The following is a 19,789-nucleotide window of genomic DNA, read 5'->3' as shown; positions in this document are numbered from 1 at the left end:
CTAAAAACGGTGCCCTCCCGTCAGCAAGGGTCGAGATCCACCACGCCTCCAAGACCCAAGAACCATAGGAGATGAAGCGTACCGGCGGCGACGCCGCGAAAGGAAGGAAACCCTAGCTAAAAGGTCACAAGAGGCATGAGCGAAGGGGTACTCTCCTTTTGCCAATAACTCCTTAAAGAGTGTTTAAAGAGTTATAGGATAGGTGTTGTACTAGAGATCCTCTTAGGAAACTAACGACGCCCATTTTCCTCCGAGTAGAGCATTGCCATCGCCCAGTTGATACAAAGTCACAAAGACACTACGGGGATAAAACCAGTCACCAAATGCCTACATACATGTGCACAAACAAACCACAACACACTCCGGACACAAACAAGAGCTCTACATAAAGACAAGACATGATGGATTTGTCAGAATCACTAGGGGCGTGTTTGGTTCCTTGGCTCGCACCTGCATCGCATCCATTATGCAATTTTCGCAATGTTTGGTAGGCTGCATGTCTCTCTGGGCCAGGCCCGACTGATGTAAAATAGGCCCCCCAGCCAGGCTGAGCTCGCACGCAGGTATCGGCCGTTTCCGCGAGCCTGCACCCGCGCGTGCAAACTCTCGAGCAGGTCTCTCCTCCCTCGGTCTGGCGGCTCGCATTTCCCCTGCTCTCCCGACGCTCTTTCCTCTGTGCGACGCTGGTGGATCTCGCCGCCCCTGATGCATATTTGCCGCCGCATCTCGTCACCGGTGCCAAGGAAGCTCTCCTCTCTTCCTCCTCCCCACCGTCCCAAGCTCCGGTCCTCCCTCCCATCCCCCAGCCTGGATCTCGCCGTGCCTGCTTGTCTTCGCCCGATCTGGCCGTCACAGCAAGCACGAGATTCCGACGACACGTACACAGCACGCCCTCGCTCGCGGACGCCCGCCGGATCTGGCTGTGAGAGCTGCCGCCCGCCCGGTCCAGTTGTGCCCTTGCTGCTCGATCTCCTGCTTGGTTCGGCCGTTGGCCTTGTAAAGATGGCACTACTTCCCTCCTTGATCTGACTGTGAGAGCTGCCGCCCACCTGATCCACTTGTGCCCTTGCTGCTCAATCTCCTGCTTAAGCTTAACTGAATAATTTGTGTATATTTTTTGTTTTGATTTGGTCAGGAGGAAGAACAAGAGATCAGCTAGCTAGAGGAAGAAGAACAAGAGAGAGACATGCTAGTTTTGTTTTGTATTGGTGTTGTTCGGATCAAAATATCAGTTAGCTAGAGCAGATGGACAGTAAAGAAGTGCCTTCAAATGGCTAGCTGTTCTGTGCATGTATGTTTAATATGACCTCATGAATGTTGACAATGGAATACACATAGAAGTATATGGTTTTCGTTTGTTTTCTTTCCCTGTTTAGTTGCGTCTTTGATTCAAAGGATCTTCATACGAAATTTGCAAGATTCAAAATGTTACGATTTTTTTATCTGTGTTTGATCATGTTCTTTTATTTTAACCAGCAAAGATACCTGGAGTGCATGTGTCATCAAAATAACTATACATGTATAATCACCTAGAATCAAATTCCACATTTATCATACTGCTTGTCCTCATGCAACCTACCAAACAACATCTGAGATGAGCCTGGCCCGTATCGAGCAAGTACACCAAACACACATCTCAACTTCTTCTTGCATTAGCTCAACCAGGCCAACCCCAACCAAGCTCCTTCATACGATGCAGGTTGGATGCGCCCAGGGAACCAAACACGCCCTAGCTCTCTAGTTGTTGTTGAGGACTCTCTCTGAAGAGATGTGCTTCACACCCAGCTACGCAAAGACCTTAGAGCAACTCCAACACGTCGACCCAAACGGACGGCGCTTTTGTCTGTTTTTTGTCTGTTTGAGTCGGCCGCCTACCCGTCGTCCGTCCTGTTTTAGATTTGGGTCGGCAGTGCACCCAACGCGCAAACCCATATGTGTCGGCGTGGCCGGCTGGCCGGCCTATTTCAACAAATAGCTCATTTTTTGCATTGTTTCACACACAACTTTTGCATTCAAACATATAGTCCAGAACCAAATAAATAACATAGTTTCAATCAAATAAAATAGCATAATTTTACAAGCCGAATAAAAGTAAAAATGTCTCACGTAATTTTGCAAGCCAAATAAAAAAGATACATCTATTGGTTGCCAACATGAGCCCACACATGCTCAACCAAATCATTTTGCAATTGCATGTGCATTTTCCAATCACGCATGTCATGATGAAATTGGGTGAACTGTTCGAACGTTGCCGCTCCTCCATGCTCAGGCACAACATTCTCACCTTGAAACTGAAATCCTTGATCGTACAGACGTTCCGGGCGCTCATCTTCTGCGGTCATATTGTGCATGATCACACAAGCAGTCATCACCTTCCACAGTTTCTGCGTGCTCCAAGTATTAGCATGATATTGAACGATGCCCCATCGAGATTGCAAAACACCAAAGGCACGCTCGACGTCCTTCCTAGCACTCTCTTGCTATTGGGAAAATCTTTTCCTCTTCTCTCCGATAAGGTTGGGGATTGTCTTCACAATAGTGGTCCACTGAGGATAGATACCGTCACCCATGTAGTATCCTTTGTCGTAGTTGTGGCCATTGATAGTGAATTTCACCGGTGGGTTGTTGTCTTTGGCAAGCCTAGCAAACACCGGCGAGCGGTGAAGCACGTTGATATCACTACGTGATCCGGCCATGCCAAAGAAAGAGTGCCGGATCCAGAGATCTTGACACGCCACGGCCTCTAGTATGACAGTGGAAGCCCTGACATGGCCCTTATACTACCCTTGCCAAGCAGAAGGGCAGTTCTTCCACTCCCGGTGCATGCAGTCTATGCTGCCAAGCATTCCTGGGAAGCCCCTGTTGGCATTCATCGCCAACAAACGGGTTGTATCTTCAGGAGTCGGCTCTCTCAAGTACTCAGGGCCAAACATAGCAATAACAGCCTTGCAGAACTTATACATGGAGTCTAGGCATGCAGACTCGCTCATACGGACGTACTCGTCAACGAGATCACCGGGCATTCCGTATGCAAGCATTCGGATTGCGGCAGTGCATTTTTTATAAGAGGAGAAACCAATCTTTCCAACGGCATCATATTTGCACTCGAAATAGTCAGCACAGCCGACCATCCCCTCTCTAATACGGTTGAAAAGATGCTTACTCATACGGAAACAGCGGCAGAATTTCTGATGTTTGAACAACGGATTTGTTGAGTAGTCCTTCCAAAGAAGGAAATGCCCGCTCTCTCGGTTGCGATTCAACGCCGAAAGGTGGCCTGGAATGGAGCCAGGGAACGCCGGGCGCTGGCTATTGAGGTGGTGATGGCCAACACGGCAGCCAATATCTCCTCCTCGTCATCAGACGATGAATTGTCGAAGTCGCAAAGGAAATTGTGAAAAAAAACTCGTCGGCGGAGTCCATTTTGTACCTTGGCAAACTGTCGAACAGCTTGCGGGCGTCGATGAAGGAGACGGCCGACGAAGGGAGTCGCGGCGCGCACGGACCAGCTAGCTGCCATGCCAGCGTCCGACGAGCGTGCCGGTGAGGATCTGGCCGGGGCGGCGAGGCAGCTTCTTGGTCGCGGTCACGACTGTGTCGGGGGAGCGAGGGTGAGAAGCTTTCGGTTCCCCGGTGGCAAGACGGCGGTGGTGGGCGACATGGGAGGTGGCGGCGTTGCAGAGGGGATGTGCGGCGCCGGCAGCTGAAGAGTCACCGGAAAAAATGGGCGGCGGTGTCGGCCACGAAGGAGGCGGGCGAGGGTTTGCTGTTGGATCGGGAGAGGCCAATGTGCCACCGACCAGGGGGGCAGGGGGAGAGGCGAGCGCGCGCGTCCGTCTCGTGTCCATGCCGACGCAAATCCGGCTCAAAAATGGGTCTGGAATAGGTCACCGGCGGACGAAAAGCGGACGCGCATCCATTTGGATCGGCGCGTTGGGCCAACTTTTGTGTCTGCGCCGACCCAAACGGACGCCCGCGGACGAAATGGGTCGCCCCGTTGGAGTTGCTCTTACTACTAGTATAAGAAGCTTTATTAGATATCTCAAGTACTAGTAGAAGCTTACAATTATACATACGGGGTGCCTCAAGCTTACAATTATACATACAGGGTGCCTCCCCTTAGACAGAGACTTCTAGGGTGGTGCTACAGTAACCAACATTGCTACAGTTGTGCACCTCCATCTAGTTGTGCACCTCCGATCATTCCTGACAGTTCATATATAGTTAGGGATGACGGCTGATATAAGCATGACATCCTATTATTCTTGGCTAAGGTTTCATGATGTCCCTCAACATCCAACTCAATTTGACTTCTTCCTTCTTATGCATGCAACTGTATGGAGTATATGACAAGATTAACTCCAACAAAGTTACCCCGCAAAAAAAAACTCCAACAAAGTTAACAGCACAGCCACGGTCAGGGTCAGCCAAACTGAAGCAGCCCCAGGTACCTTTGATGGCAAAACACAATACAGTGTGAGCACAAACGGGCAGGAAAACGTTCCATGTAGCAGGTTAAGCACTAGATATATCTATATACTTACGTGCATTTGCAATAACCTAGAGGAAATATCAAGGCAGACGCACCATGGAATAAGAGCATGGATACAGATGAATACGCCTTGTCAAATATTTCGGTCCATTTACTGTAGTCTATAGCCCACCGAACATATAGCAGTTTATCATGACACTGGTCCCAAGCCAGCATAGCAACTGTAACAGACACAGTTTTGTCAGCTGGCAAACCCTTTTTGGTGGTTATGGCCTCCAGTGGTTCTCTACGGAACCCAATTTTGGTAAAGATTTTATCTGAATCGTAGTGAGATCCAAGTCGGTTCAGTGAGGGCAAGAGCAGAAGTCACCGAATGGTTTCGGTCCATCTTTTCCTGATAATTGTTTGTCCCAGCAAACAAAGGTGTGAGAGGAGGTGACGGACATGATTTTAACAGCTTATTGTCATATTGAACAAAGATTAGATCGCTTTCACCAAGGATTAGCACTGACTTCTTTTATTGCTGATGTGACACTATATCTGCCTCTCAACACAAAGTCTCTACGCCATGTTAAGATTATTCTCCGGATAAGTAATAGAGAGCTTGGCTGGAACCATCAGTCTTGAATCCTCATATCAATTATCCATCCACCAACAACAAATAACACAAGGCAACATGGATGGGGATAGCGTAAACATATAAAAAGTCAAGCTACAATAATAATATAAGCAATTTTAGGTCACATGGTAGATAAGATAATATGGTGAATAATATCCAGCAAATTAGCCAGGGTATGTTATGAATCATAATCATTTACATGAATATCATCATTGTCATCTCTTGCCTTAGAGAATACTCACGGATCTACAGCTTATAGATAACAGTTGACACGATCATGCAGTACTTATTTGTAAGACACTGAACATCTTAATATGGAAGGAAAAGAGTGCATCAGGACTAGTACTTAAGACAGATCGCATACAAATTTCAGATAGACATGTTTAATGTAATTGAGGGTCATATGCTATCTCATAATACAGGTGGAGTTACAGACAGAAGTAAATATGACTAGTTCTTGAAGAAAGAACTAGTGGTGAACCTTTACAAGAAAACTACACATACACACACAAACCACAAACGTAGGAAGAATGCAAAGAATCAACATGAAGGGCAACCTTCCTTTCATTGCTGACCTGGTACATGAACAAAGCATGATGATACATACATACAGACGAAATGCTTCAGCTAAGCTGGAGCCAATCCCAGTTCTTCATCTTTTTTGCAGCAACCAAACAGTGAGCGGAACCAGGCCCAGAAGCTTGTCCCGTCTGTTTTCTTCTGGCTTGCTCCTCTTGAAGCAACCATATCAGCCACATACTGGACCACCGCCTGACACGCAAAAGAAAACATCATTCAGTTATCTAAGGAGTAAAGTTACTATTAACTTATAGCAGAGCGACAATAAATACACACCTGAGCCCCTAACTTGATAACTTCTCTTGGTGGTACTTCTAGCGGAGTCTCGTCGGCGTGAAATACACGAAGCTTTGCAAGGAACTCGAATGAATCTGGCAGCATTCTTATCTGGTTGCTGCTGATGTCCAACTCCTCAAGCATCTCAAGATTTCCTATTGATCTTGGTAGTGCTCTTAAATCAGCAAAGTTCCTGCTGACATTTAACTTTACAAGGCTAGTCGCAAAGCAAATGCTCTCAGGGATTCCTTCAACTTCATTGAAACTGACATCCAGCTCTCTCAGTCTGGTAAGCGAACCAATTGTTGTAGGCAGACCTTTGATTCTGTTATAGTGCAATGTGAGAATTTCTAGCTTTTCCAACTTCCCAATACCTTCTGGAAGGGCTTTTAACTGATTGAAGTCCAATCTAAGTTCCACAAGAGATATGCAAGACCCTATAGTATAGGGTAGCTCCTCAAGCTCATTCGTCTCAGCTATTAATCTTCTCAAGTTCATTAATTTTCCTATACAGTCTGGCAGTATCTTGAACTGATTCGAGCTCAGGTCAAGGTTTGCTAGGCTTGTGAGATTTCCAAATGATGCCGGAAGAGACTTCAGCTGGTTTGCATGCAAATCAAGATCAATTAAGCTAGATAGTTCCCCAAATGTATCAGGCAGATTGATCAACTGGTTTGAGTGGATGTCAAGCTTTGTCAAGTATCTAAGGCTACCAACTGTTGATGGGAGTGCCATGATCCTGTTCTCAGATATATCAAGCTCAGTAACATCTTGCAACTTCCCAAGTGAAACGGGGAGCCACTCGATTTGGTCTACCAGCTTCCCTCGGAGATTGAGCTCCGTAGTCCCTCTCTTTGCAGATGACTCTATGAGGCTTGCCACTTGGATAAGGCTCAATTTCTGGTCCACCATATCACTGCCTGCAGGATGTTCACAAGCATGAGTTACAATGAGTACCGAGAGCTCAAAACATTAATCACATTTATGTCACTGTTACAAATTGATCTTTACTTGCCTAAAAATGGCTTAGACATATACTTTTTTCATAGAGGAGTGACCCCCGGCCTCTGCATTGGTTTAGGCCTATACTACAAAGCACCTTAAACAATAATTAATACAGTGTAGCGGGGAAAATTGACTATCTATGCCTTAGAAATATAAATGCAAGCTCTAGCAAAATACCAACTGAAGAATTTCAACACCGATACCACCTGAATTTCTCTCTGTTAGATTATTTGGAATTCAATATGAATAATGTGATACAGTCTTCTTCGAGAATGGGTAAGGGGTATTTCTCAATCTACGCACAGACCACTAGCAAGTGGCCTTCTTTTTTCTCTTTTCCTTTTTGAGAGAAGTGATTGGCCTTCTAATTATCTACTCAACTTTCTCTGCAGCCACATCCGCCTCCTCCTGCTCCCCTGGCTCTAGTGCTATGGACAACGGTTGGCGTAGGGTGAGAGAGGCAAGGGACTTGGTTTGGTTTGGCATGGCAATGTGTTTTTTTTTCTTTTTCTTTTTTTTTTGCACTCGCCACATGGAATGCTATCAGCATTTGACGGCATGACAAATACGTTAAATGTATAAGACTTTGGTGGTATTTAAGTGCATCGAATCCTTTTAATGGTATTTCTACTCAAGTGGTGTTATCAAGATGGGCATCCAATCGAGGCAACCGGTTTTTGGCCATGCTTAATATCACAATGATATATGCCTACCTATAATCCTATATCACTTAAAAGTTTAAAACAAGTGAATTAACTTTGGATGTAGAAAAGTTTCACAGTAAATTGGTACGAGAAGCCAACGGTACATCTGTTCATAGTGGATCCAGCTACCACCATTGGGGAATGGTGTGGACCCACGATCAGCACGCCACGCACACACACACACACACAAGAACCGTCGCAGACAGAGAGATGATCCCCAGTTCCCCACTGAATGCGCCTAGCAAAAAAATTAGTTTCAGGGAACATCTGACTGTGTCCCAATGGTTTTTATTTTCCAATGGGGTGCCCCCAAGCCTATATTGCTGCAGATACACTATCAAGGAGGAAATCAGGAAATAATTTTAGTGTTTCGTAGAACCAAGAGAAATACTTACGTCGGGCTAAAGGATTGGTTATCTAACTTTTTCTAATTTTCTTTGTGTACATCTTTGTTTTAATAAACTGCAGTAGGTTAGTGTATTCCTTTAAAAAATTAGTTAGGCAAAAGAGTTGACTCATAGAACTTGCATGTGATGCCAAAGGAATCTATTAGGTGTAGAAAAACAGCTCAGAAGTCAAATGGCTAAGCTTCTGCATTCAAGATATTAGGATCCTAAATGCAAATTACAACAAAAATGGGGAGTGAAGTTCCTTTGGAGTAGTAATTATCATAACATGAAAAATATGGATATTTTGGGGGATCGCTTTCATTCTCTAGAAAAATGTTTCGGATATGAAACCTGCGAAGAATTCCACTCCAAACAAACAATAGCAAGTACCTAAAAATTGAAGAATCTCATAATTTATACACCAACACACAGAAACATCGCAACTCGCAGGGGCCATGCCCCATAGTTCCAGTTACTAATAATAACAGAAAACTACTGAAAAGGAATGCACAGATAAATTTGTGGGCACCATAGATGATAGCAGTACCCATGGCAACATAGATGTAGAAAATTAAAAGAGGCAGAGAGAAATAAAGTGGCTTGTGCCTTACTATACATTAATCAAACTACTAGTACTAGTTTCTGTAGTCAACTTTCCATAAAAGAAAGAGCAGTGCAGCGTAATGGAACTACCTGAACTACCACTACTACAGGAGTATAAACCAAGATTTCCTGATTCCAACAATTAATATGAACACGGAACAAAATCCACACAGCTCCATAGAAACAACACCGGTCCAGTAATAAGTACAATCGTGATCCTAACAGAACCATGGCGAAGCCGAAGCATGAAAGTAACGGCGAAAAAATCACCTGTAGAACCATTGCGAAGCAGAGACGAGACGGCCTTGGTGTCCAAGCCGAAGCCGACACCCCTGTTTCCGCGCTCTATCTCCCCGACCGCGGCCGCCGCCGCGACGTCGCTACGCCTAGCATCCATCTCCTCCACTACCTCCGCCATCTCCACACCGCCGCCGCCGCTTCTGCTACCTTCGCCGGAAGGGGACACGACCCGCGACGCCCTCTGGATGAGGCCGTCGAGCACCTTGAAGCGTCTCTCGAGCTCGACGACGTGCGCGGCCTCCTTGCGCTGCTGCAGCGCGCGCAGCCGCACCGCGGCGCGCCTGGCCTCGCGCAGCACGGCGAGGAGCTCCCCGGGCACCCCCTCCGCCTCCCGCAGCCGCGCCGCCTCCTCCCGCGCGACGTCCGCCAGGCGCGCCTCCTCCTCCGCGTCGGCCGAGGCGAGCACCGCCGCCGCCGCCTCCACCTCCTCCACCGCCGGCCGCGGCGGCAGCTCCCGGTACACCCTCGTGAGCTCCTCCACCACATCCGCCGTCGCCGCCGCCGCCGCCATCTCCGCAAGCCAGACAGAGAAGCAGAGCCTAGAGAGAGGGGAGCGGGCCGAGAATAACTGCGGGTGTGGTGCGCGTTCGTATATAGGAGCGGAAATACGGGGAGGGTCGCGAAGAAAAGTCGTCTGATGTAGAGGGCTGAACTGGTAGCTCAGAAAGAATGAGGGGGGTTTCGGTAAAATGCGTAGGCGGAAAGAATGAGGGGGGTTTCGGTAAAATGCGTAGGCGGCCCGCTGGGCCACGTGGGCCCCGGCGATTAGCTGTCACCGCATCGGGATGTGTCGCGGAGGATCTGGAGCATCAGGTTCCCAATCGCACCACACTGTGGCCCCTCCTGTGTCCCAGCTGCCACTCACTGTGAAAACTCCACTCACCGCTCCACGCCACAGTACATAGCAGTAAAAAAAAATACATGCCATAGCAATGTTGCTTCTGCAAATAATGCATATAATAGCTGATGATCATGTGTTTGACTGAGTAAATTGCAGTCCGGCACCACCACCTCTGAGCCGCATTGTCTCTTCATCCAGTTGATCTGGGGCTTACACGGTGCCACCAATTAAAAATGATCTAGGAAGCTTCTTTACAACACCAGCTGCTCCGTTGTTAACTCTCCAAGTGGAGCAGCAGACCATTAGGCCAGTTAATGGCTAATTAAACAAGAGCGCAGCATCCGCACTTCATGCCAAGAACAGACAGGCGCACGTGAGGAGGCGCTAACAGCCCCCTGTTATCGCCTCGTTGTGGCACAGGCTGGGATGACACGGAGACAGATCAGACATGGGCGCGCGCGACGCAATCAGGCGTCCTCGGTGTGATCGATCGACCCACTGGATAATTGGACACGACGAAACGACAGCGGCTTTGGGGAGACCCCGTCCGTCTTCGTGCGTATCATCGGGGTGGTAAAACGGGGGTCTTGGACGGGAGCCTGGCCACAAAATGGAGATCAAATCGGTCCAAGGACTTGACGCTTTCCTAGGAGGAGACTGCAGGACAGACGGATCAACATCGGCCTTCCGCGGTTGGGTTGGGTTGGCTCGTGCAGGCGGCATCTGGGCGGCGGCTTGCTGAGCCTTGGAAAAATAGCCGGAGTGGAGCGCGACGCAATCTGCTGCGACCATTGGTGGTAGTACTAGAAGATCGCGCAGGAAAAAAAATGTGAAATTGGAGATGCGGGAGATCGAACCCCGTGCCTCTCGCATGCAAAGCGAGCGCTCTACCATTTGAGCTACATCCCCTTGTTGATCTCATTCATTTGATTAAATTTAAGATTGTCTTATTACCTGGCTCTTACGACTATCTTCGCTTCGTTGCTGAGAAAACTACTATTGGTATATGTACGAACCGCTGACCAAATTTGTCGAAACAGCCGGCGAACGCCCACTGTGTTTATCAATGATGCCATGTTGTGTTGTAGTCAAACTAACAGAGCGACTCCGTTTCAAAAAAAAAACAGTGACCTAATATGTATACTCAATTATCCCCTTTCTTTTTTTTAGAAAACTCAATTGTCCCCTCAGGCTGCACTAATGGGGAGAACATACCCGTGCAGTCAAAAAACGTAGCGCACGCCACAGCAAGGAAAAAGCAATCAATTTCAGACCCAACTACGAGCGGGAGTACAATACGTAGGTATCTTGGGCGATCGATCGTGTTCTTACACAAAGTACGAGTCATGATGTGTACCGAAGGAAAGCAGCTCCTACCTACTCGACCCATAAAAGTCCACTGCTGCCCTCGTCGTCATGGAAGGCGCCAGTCGGAAAAGCAGAATCAACGTTGCAATCAGGTAAGGTCGACGTGACACGCGATGCCTCCCTCTTGGCGTACGATCGAGATGATTGGGAACTCGGGTTTTGGAGCGTTTCGGCGCATTTCCGGCCGCCCACGAAACCTCACAATTAATGATCAATCCGTCGTGTCCGCAGGGAGAGCAGCACGGTGCGATGCAGCTTACGCTTGAGGTTGGTTGGCGGACACATGTAACCGAACGGAGGAAAAAGTCTCCTGTTTTTGTTAAAAGTTCCCGTTGCTTTCGAGCTAGGCAAGACTCTACTGCGAGCCCATCATTGACGATGCACAAGGATGCGTTCGGTTGTCTGCGTCCAGTTTGAACTCCTTGCATAGGGGAAATATCCATTGCTCCAGTCCATGGAGTGATACGCTACTCCCACGTGATGCGTTAGATCTAAGGTGAAGGAAGAGAATAAGACGTACAAATATATTGTATGGCTAGGTTTTTCCTGAGCAAAACTCCCTTGTACACCCTTGTATGTCATAATAGATTAACACATATAGCACATACACATTCAACACCCCATGTAAATCCAGGTTGAAATCAACCTACCCGCAATTGACCATGTCAGAAGATTAGCAACCCCTCAAGATTTCTCATAAGGAATAGAATGGCATGGGATCATTAGGAACCAATTTTTCATTCTTGTACTCACATCTGGAATAAAGAAGATGCAAATATTTAGCAGAAAGAACAAATTCTATTTAGAAAAACAATAGTACAAGCTAGTAGATGGTGTGGGATGGCAAATTGTCATAATTCATTCATAGCATCAAAAGAGTGCTTGAACAGAAGTAGTTCAACAAATAAAGGTGCACCATATGATGCCCATCTTTGTCTGGGAACTAACATGACGTTAAACTATATATTTACAAGAGTACTATTTAGTTCACTACTTTACACAAGTAAACGAAATAATATTGATGCAGGTCACTTCCTGAGTCCATAATCCCTTGTACGTGATTGTGTGTTGGGCATAAATACACGCCTACATGGTAAAATCAAGAATTACAACAACTTAAAAACCTTTCCAAACCGTACACTATTAATTATGAGAAATCGGTAAACATCACCATTCTCTTGTTAAAAATTGTAGACAATGTTGACATCATATTTTTCTTGTGATATTTATTAAATGACAACAAAGCTACTATATCCTTTTTAGAGAAAAGACCGAGGCCCGACTTTAAATTGATAAAGCCACCAGGCAACGAAAGTCACAACGAAGCAACCAGCACAGACAGAGTATCAGTCCACAAACAGAAGTGAACAGCCATAGCCAACATCAAGGCGCGCGGGCCAGGAAATAACCCAAAAGGACAATCGAACTGGAAGGAGGAAAGCTCATCAGAAGCAATAACATCTAGGACGCCCTGGCCCGATCACTCCTGGAGATAGAGATAGCCGTCGCACGCACACTATCGATGAGGGCCTCCGTTACCGCCTTGTCAGCCTCCTTAATCAGAGATTTCCAGTGATGTAAAAACATGGATAATTTGAAGATCATGTTAACCGTCGAACTAGGGAACACTTGTTCAATAGTAAACTTGTTTCTAGTAGTCCACAGGGTCCAACACATGGCCAAGAAACCAAACCAGAACAGCCTCTTGGACTGACCATACAAGATGGCCGCAAGAGGACGGAGCGCAGAAAAGTTAGCAGGGGCCCAGGAGACACCCAACCAGTCCCTGAGACAGCTCCAGAGCAAGGAAGCCAGCGGACAACAGAAAAGGATGTGGTCAGTGTCCTCTAAGCTCCCACAAAGGGAGCAGAATATCGAGTCTGTGCCTTGCTGTTTCTTGATCTGATCAGTGGCAGGCAAACGACCCCTCATAGCCTGCCACATGAAAATTCTGATCTTTGGAGGCATTCTGATTTTGAACAGTTTATAGTTGGAGTCAAATGGATATGAAGTATCACAATTATAACCAGATAAGGTGGATGGATCAACTGGAGGTCCTTTTGCAACAACCCATGTGGTTTTGGGCTACTGCTCATTTTTCCAATATGATCCATTGGCATTAAGCTTTCTCTCAAAAGCAATGCCCTCTTTCCTAGGGTTCCCGTTCAAAATCTGCTTCTTGAGCACATCACATAGATTTTGGTGTCCTTTGAGGATTTTGTACATGCCTGTGACGTACAATTCATTCAGACCTGCATTTTCGTCAGCAGCACTTGTGGTCTCCTTAGGTGAGGGGATTGAAACCACAGACATTTTAAGATATAGCAGCAGTTGAAGCATTCAAACATTCAGCTAAAGAATTAGCATTTTCACATTCAAGGCATTTTAAGCATGGAGCAACGAATTCTTCTTGAGTTATGCTGATTTGTTGGGCGAATAATGAATCATTATCTTTTCAAAGATCATCATGAGATGCTCTCAGCTTCTCGAGTTCTTGCTTCCTCTGAAGAAATTCATAGGACAGCTTCTCGTGTTCGGCTGAGAGGGCCACATGATGACTTTCAAGTTCATCATGTTCTTGAAGGAAATATGCCCTAGATGCCATAATAAAGTTGTTATTTGTATTTCCTTATATCATGATAAATGTTTATTATTCATGCTAGAAATGTATTAACCGGAAACTTAGTACATGTGTGAATACATAGACAAACAGAGTGTCCCTGGTATGCCTCTACTAGACTAGCTTGTTAATAAAAAATGGTTAAGTTTCCTAGCCATAGACATGTGTTGTCATTTGATGAATGGGATCACATCATTAGAGAATGATGTGATGGACTAGAACCATTCGTTAGCTTAGCATTATGATCGTTTAGTTTATTGCTATTGCTTTCTCCATAACTTATACATGTTCCTATGACTATGAGATTATGCAACTCCCAAATATCGAAGGAACACTTAGTGTGCTATCAAACATCACAACGTAACTGGGTGATTATAAAGATGCTCTACAGGTGTCTCCGATGGTGTTTGTTGAGTTGGCATAGATCGAGATTAGGATTTTTCACTCCAATTGTCGGAGAGGTATCTATGGGCCCTCTCGGTAATGCACATCACTATGAGCCTTGCAAGCAATGTGACTAATGAGTTAGTTACAGGATGATGCATTACGGAACGAGTAAAGAGACTTGCAACAAGATTGAACTAGGTATGATGATACCGATGATCGAATCTCGGGCAAGTAACATACCGATGACAAAGGGAACAACGTATGTTGTTATGCGGTTTGACCGATAAAGATCTTCGTAGAATATGTAGGAATGATAACCCACAAGTATAGGGGATCGCAACAGTTTTCGAGGATAGAGTATTCAATCCAAATTTATTGATTCGACACAAGGGGAGCCAAAGAATATTCTCAAGTATTAGCAGCTGAGTTGTCAATTCAACCACACCTGGAAACTTAATATCTGCAGCAAAGTGTTTAGTAGCAAAGTAATATGATAGTAGTGGTGATGGTAGCAAAAGGTAATGATAGCAAAAGTAATGTTTTTGGTATTTTGTAGTGGTTGTAACAATAGCAACGGAAAAGTAAATAAGCAAAGAACAATATATGGGAAGCTCGTAGGCAATGGATCGGTGATAGAGAATTATGTCGGATGCGGTTCATCATGTAACAGTCATAACATAGGGTGACACAGAACTAGCTCCAATTCATCAATATAATGTAGGCATGTATTCCGAATATAGTCATACGTGCTTATGAAAAAGAACTTGCATGACATCTTTTGTCCTACCCTCCCGTGGCAGTGGGGTCCTAATGGAAACTAAGGGATATTAAGGCCTCCTTTTAATAGAGTATCGGACCAAAGCATTAACACATAGTGAATACATGGACTCCTCAAACTACGGTCATCACCGGGAGTGGTCCCGATTATTGTCACTTCAGGGTTGCTGGATCATAACACATAGTAGGTGACTATAGACTTGCAAGATAGGATCAAGAACTCTCATATATTGATGAAAACATAATAGGTTCAGATCTGAAATCCTGGCACTCGGGCCCTAGTGACAAGCATTAAGCATAGCAAAGTCATAGCAACATCAATCTCAAAACATAGTGGATACTAGGGATCAAACCCTAACAAAACTAACTCGATTACATGATAAATCTCATCCAACCCATCACCGTCCAGCAAGCCTACGATGGAATTACTCACGCACGGCGGTGAGCATCATGAAATTGGTGATGGAGGATGGTCGATGATGACGATGGCGACGGATTCCCCGCTCTGGAGCCCCAAACGGACTCCAGATCAGCCCTCCCGAGAGGTTTTAGGGCTTGGCGGCGGCTCCGTATTGTAAAACGCGATGAATCCTTTTTTCCTATTTTTTTCTCCCCAAAAGCAAATATATAGAGTTGGAGTTGAGGTCGGAGGAGCTCCAGGGGGGCCACGAGGTAGGGGCGCGCCCCCCACCCTCGTGGCTAGGGTGTGGGCCCCCTGGTCTTCATCTTTTGCAAGGATTTTTTATTATTTCCAAAAAGACGTTCCGTGAAGTTTCAGGTCATTCCGAGAACTTTTGTTTCTGCACATAAATAACACCATGGCAATTCTGCTGAAAACAGCGTCAGTCCGGGTTAGTTCCATTCAAATCATGCAAGTTAGAGTCCAAAACAAGGGCAAAAGTGTTTGGAAAAGTAGATACGATGGAGATGTATCAACTCCCCCAAGCTTAAACCTTTGCTTGTCCTCAAGCAATTCAGTTGACAAACTGAAAGTGATAAAGAAAAACTTTTACAAAATCTGTTTGCTCTTATTGTTGTAATTATGTAAAGCCAACATTCAAGTTTTCAGCAAAGATTATGAACTAACCATATTCACAATAACGCTTAGGTCTCATGTTTACTCATATCAATGGCAGAATCAACTAGCGAGCAATAATAATAAATCTCGAATGACAACACTTTCTCAAAACAATCATAATATGATATGACAAGATGGTATCTCGCTAGCCCTTTCTGAGACCGCAAAACATAAATGCAGAACACCTTTAAAGATCAAGGACTGACTAGACATTGTAATTCATGGTAAAAGAGATACAGTCAAGTCATACTCAATGTAAATTAACAATAATGAATGCAAATGACAGTGGTGCTCTCCAACTGGTGCTTTTTAATAAGAGGATGATGACTCAATATAAAAGTAAATAGATAGGCCCTTCGCAGAGGGAAGCAGGGATTTGTAGAGGTGCCAGAGCTCAGTTTTGAAATAGAGGTGAATAATATTTTGAGCGGTATACTTTCATTGTCAACATAACAACCAAGAGATGGCGATATCTTCCATGCTACACACATTATAGGCGGTTCCCAAACAGAATGGTAAAGTTTATACTCCCCCTCCACCAACAAGCATCAATCCATGGCTTGCTCGAAACAACGAGTGCCTCTAACTAACAAGAGTCCCAGGGGGAGTTTTGTTTGCAATTATTTTGATTTAGTTTGCATAAAGCATGGGACTGGGCATCCCGGTGACCAGCCATTTTCTCGTGAGTGAGGAGCGGAGTCCACTCCTCTTGAGAATAACCCGCCCAACATGGAAGATACGGACAACCCTAGTTGATACATGAGCTATTCGAGCATACAAAATAGGATATTTATTTGAAGGTTTAGAGTTTGGCACATACAAATTTACTTGGAACGGCAGGTAGATACCGTATATAGGTAGGTATGGTGGACTCATATGGAATAACTTTGGGGTTTAAGGAGTTGGATGCACAAGCAGTATTCCCGCTTAGTACAGGTGAAGGCTAGCAACAGACTGGGAAGCGACCATCTAGAGAGTGACAACAGTCATGAACATGCATTAAAATTAATCAACACCGAATGCAAGCATGAGTAGGATATAATCCACCATGAACATAAATATCGTGAAGGCTATGTTGATTTTGTTTCAACTACATGCGTGAACATGTGCCAAGTCAAGTCACTTAAATCATTCAGAGGAGGATACCACCCTATCATACCACATCACAACCATTTTAATAGCATGTTGGCATGCAAGGTAAACCATTATAAGCTCCTAGCTAATTAAGCATGGCACAAGAAACTATCATCTCTAGTTGTCATTGCAAACATGTTTATTCATAATAGGCTGAATCAGGAATGATGAACTAATCATATTTACAAAAACAAGAGAGGTCGAGTTCATACCAGCTTTTCTCATCTCAGTCAGTCCATCATATATCGTCATAATTGCCTTTCACTTGCACGACCGAACGATGTGAGTAATAATAATAGTGCGCATGCATTGGACTAAGCTGGAATCTGCAAGCATTCAATAAACAGGAGAAGACAAAGCAATATGGGCTCTTTTGCCAGATCAACAATAATGCATATAAGAGCCACTTCAACAATTTAATCATGTCTTCTCCTATCGACCCCCAAAGAAAAGAAAAGAAATAAAACTATTTACACGGGAAAGCTCCCAACAAGCAAAAGAAGAACACGAAATATTTTTGGGTTTTCTTTTTAATTACTATTACAAGCATGGAAATTAAAACTAGCTAAAAAGCTATAACTATTTTTTTTTGTTTTTCTTAAGGTTTATTAAACACACAAGAAGAAAGCATAAAAAGGAAATAAACTAGCATGGATGATACAATGAAAAAGTATGAGCACCGACATCTAGCAATGAGTGTGTGAACATGAATGTAATGTCGGTGAGAAATACGTACTCCCCCAAGCTTAGGCTTTTGGCCTAAGTTGGTCTATGGCCATGGTTGGCCTGGCGGATATCCATAGTAATAGTTGGGGTCATACTGCGATGCAGCAGTCATTGCATCGTGGGCTACAACTTGGAGGCAAGCTATCTCAGCTCTCCTCTTATACTCTTCCGCCTCCTCTCTGGTTATAAAATATCTCCTTTTTTCCTGAAAGTCAAAGAAAGTAGAAGCAGGGAGAGCGGCGTGATAGGTGCGTCGTCTGTCAAGGATTAGTCGGTACTAGAGGAACTGATCGTTCCTCTCAACAAACTGGTGACGAACCATAGCCTCATAATCCAAATAAGCAGGATGCAAATCAATATCGTCCTCACGTATGGTTATACCCAGAAAATTAGCTATACGGGTTGCATAAATTCCACCAAAGAAATCTCCGTTAAATCTATTAAGATGCAACCTACGTGCAACAATGGCTCCCAAATTATAAGATTTATCTCCTAACACAGCACTCCTAAGAATACTGAGGTCAGGGACACACATGTGACATGCCTCATCTTTACCATTAATGCATCTACCTATGAAGAGAGCAAAATAATGTAGAGCGGGAAAGTGAATGCTCCCTATGGTAGCTTGTGTTATATCTCTAGATTCCCCCACAGTTATACTAGCAAGAAAATCTCTAAATTCAGATTTGCGAGGTTCCCTAACACTACCCTATTGTGGAAGTTTGCAAGCAGTGGTAAAATCCTCTAAGTCCATCGTATAAGATTTTTCATAAAGATCAAATAGGACAGTTGGAGAATTTCGTGAAGATGAAAATTCAAACCTCCTCACAAAGGAACTAGTGAGATAGTGGTACTGGCGGCACTTTTCCTCCTTGAAGCTCACAAGATCAGCGTTACGCAAATATGCGTTAAATTCTTCCTTGATTTCCGCTCGATCCATAAAGTCTTCTGAAGGCCATTCACAGGGCCGCACTGGAGCGTCCCTTGGTGGCTCATCATCAGCATCACGCATTGCAAGCCTGGGCTCTTGTTTCCTTGAAGAGCCACCTTGGTACATTTTCCTAAACATATTTCTTCCTCTGAAAAATTTCTGAAATTTTTAGTAACTTCAAAAATAAAAGTGAACCAAACTCAACAATATTGATAGCAACTACTCCTACAAGTGCCTAGAGCCTATATCATGCATCAAAACTACTTGGAACCATATAAATTTGACATGCAAGCTCAAGAACATGGTCACCTAGGCAGCATAAATTTGCAATGAATAAAGCACTAGAACAAAAACTAATTGGACCAATGAGGAGTCACATACCAAGGAACAATCCCCCCAAAGCAATTTTGTGAGAGGTTCTTTGAGCAAGGAGATTGAAAATGGCAGCAAAATGAGCTTGGACTCGGGTTTGAACTGGATAATCGTGTTTGTGGGAGGAAGAAGGAGTGTGTGGGTGTAGGAATAAGTGGAGAAGGGCCACCGTGGGCCCACAAGGCAGGGGGGCGTGCCCAGGGGGTAGGGCGCACCCTCCACCCTCGTGGCCAGGTGGATGCCCCTCGTGTTGTGTTCTCAATGCCAAATATTCTCAAATATTTCAGAAAAAATCATTTTTAAATTTCAGGGCATTTGGAGAACTTTTATTTTCGGGGTATTTTTATATTGCATGGATAAATCAGATAACAGACGGAAAATACTTATTTTTATTTTATTTAATATAAATAACAGAAAGTAAAAGGAGGGTACAGAGAGTTGTGTTTTCTAACTTCACTCATCTCATGATCATCAAAAGGAATCCATTAACAAGGTTGATCAAGTCTTGTTAACAAACTCATTCCGAATAACATGGAACCGGAGAATTTTCGAATAACACTAGGTTACCTCAACGGGGATATGCACATC

At 44.8% G+C, this 19,789-nt stretch overlaps 1 protein-coding gene and 1 non-coding gene across 2 annotated transcripts; both read right to left on the bottom strand.

Moving 5' to 3' along the window:
• Positions 1-5,426: 5,426 nt before the first annotated feature.
• LOC125510909 (plant intracellular Ras-group-related LRR protein 5) lies at positions 5,427-9,548 on the bottom strand. The gene is made up of 3 exons (XM_048676204.2): positions 8,938-9,548; positions 5,967-6,886; positions 5,427-5,882 (listed from the first exon to the last, which is right to left on the bottom strand). The coding sequence occupies exons 1-3, from the start codon at positions 9,476-9,478 to the stop codon at positions 5,739-5,741; spliced, it is 1,605 nt and encodes a 534-aa protein (XP_048532161.1). The 5' UTR covers positions 9,479-9,548; the 3' UTR covers positions 5,427-5,738.
• A 1,096-nt stretch (positions 9,549-10,644) lies between these two features.
• Positions 10,645-10,717, bottom strand: TRNAA-UGC (transfer RNA alanine (anticodon UGC)). The gene has a single exon. It is a non-coding gene; the product is annotated as a tRNA-Ala (tRNA).
• Between the last annotated feature and the right edge of the window lie 9,072 nt (positions 10,718-19,789).

The sequence above is a fragment of the Triticum urartu genome, chromosome 1A (assembly GCF_056163025.1).
Source record: "Triticum urartu cultivar PI428250 chromosome 1A, HENAU_Tu73, whole genome shotgun sequence".
In the NCBI taxonomy this organism is placed as follows: Eukaryota; Viridiplantae; Streptophyta; class Magnoliopsida; order Poales; family Poaceae; genus Triticum; species Triticum urartu.
This window is presented reverse-complemented; position numbering and strand designations above follow the sequence as displayed.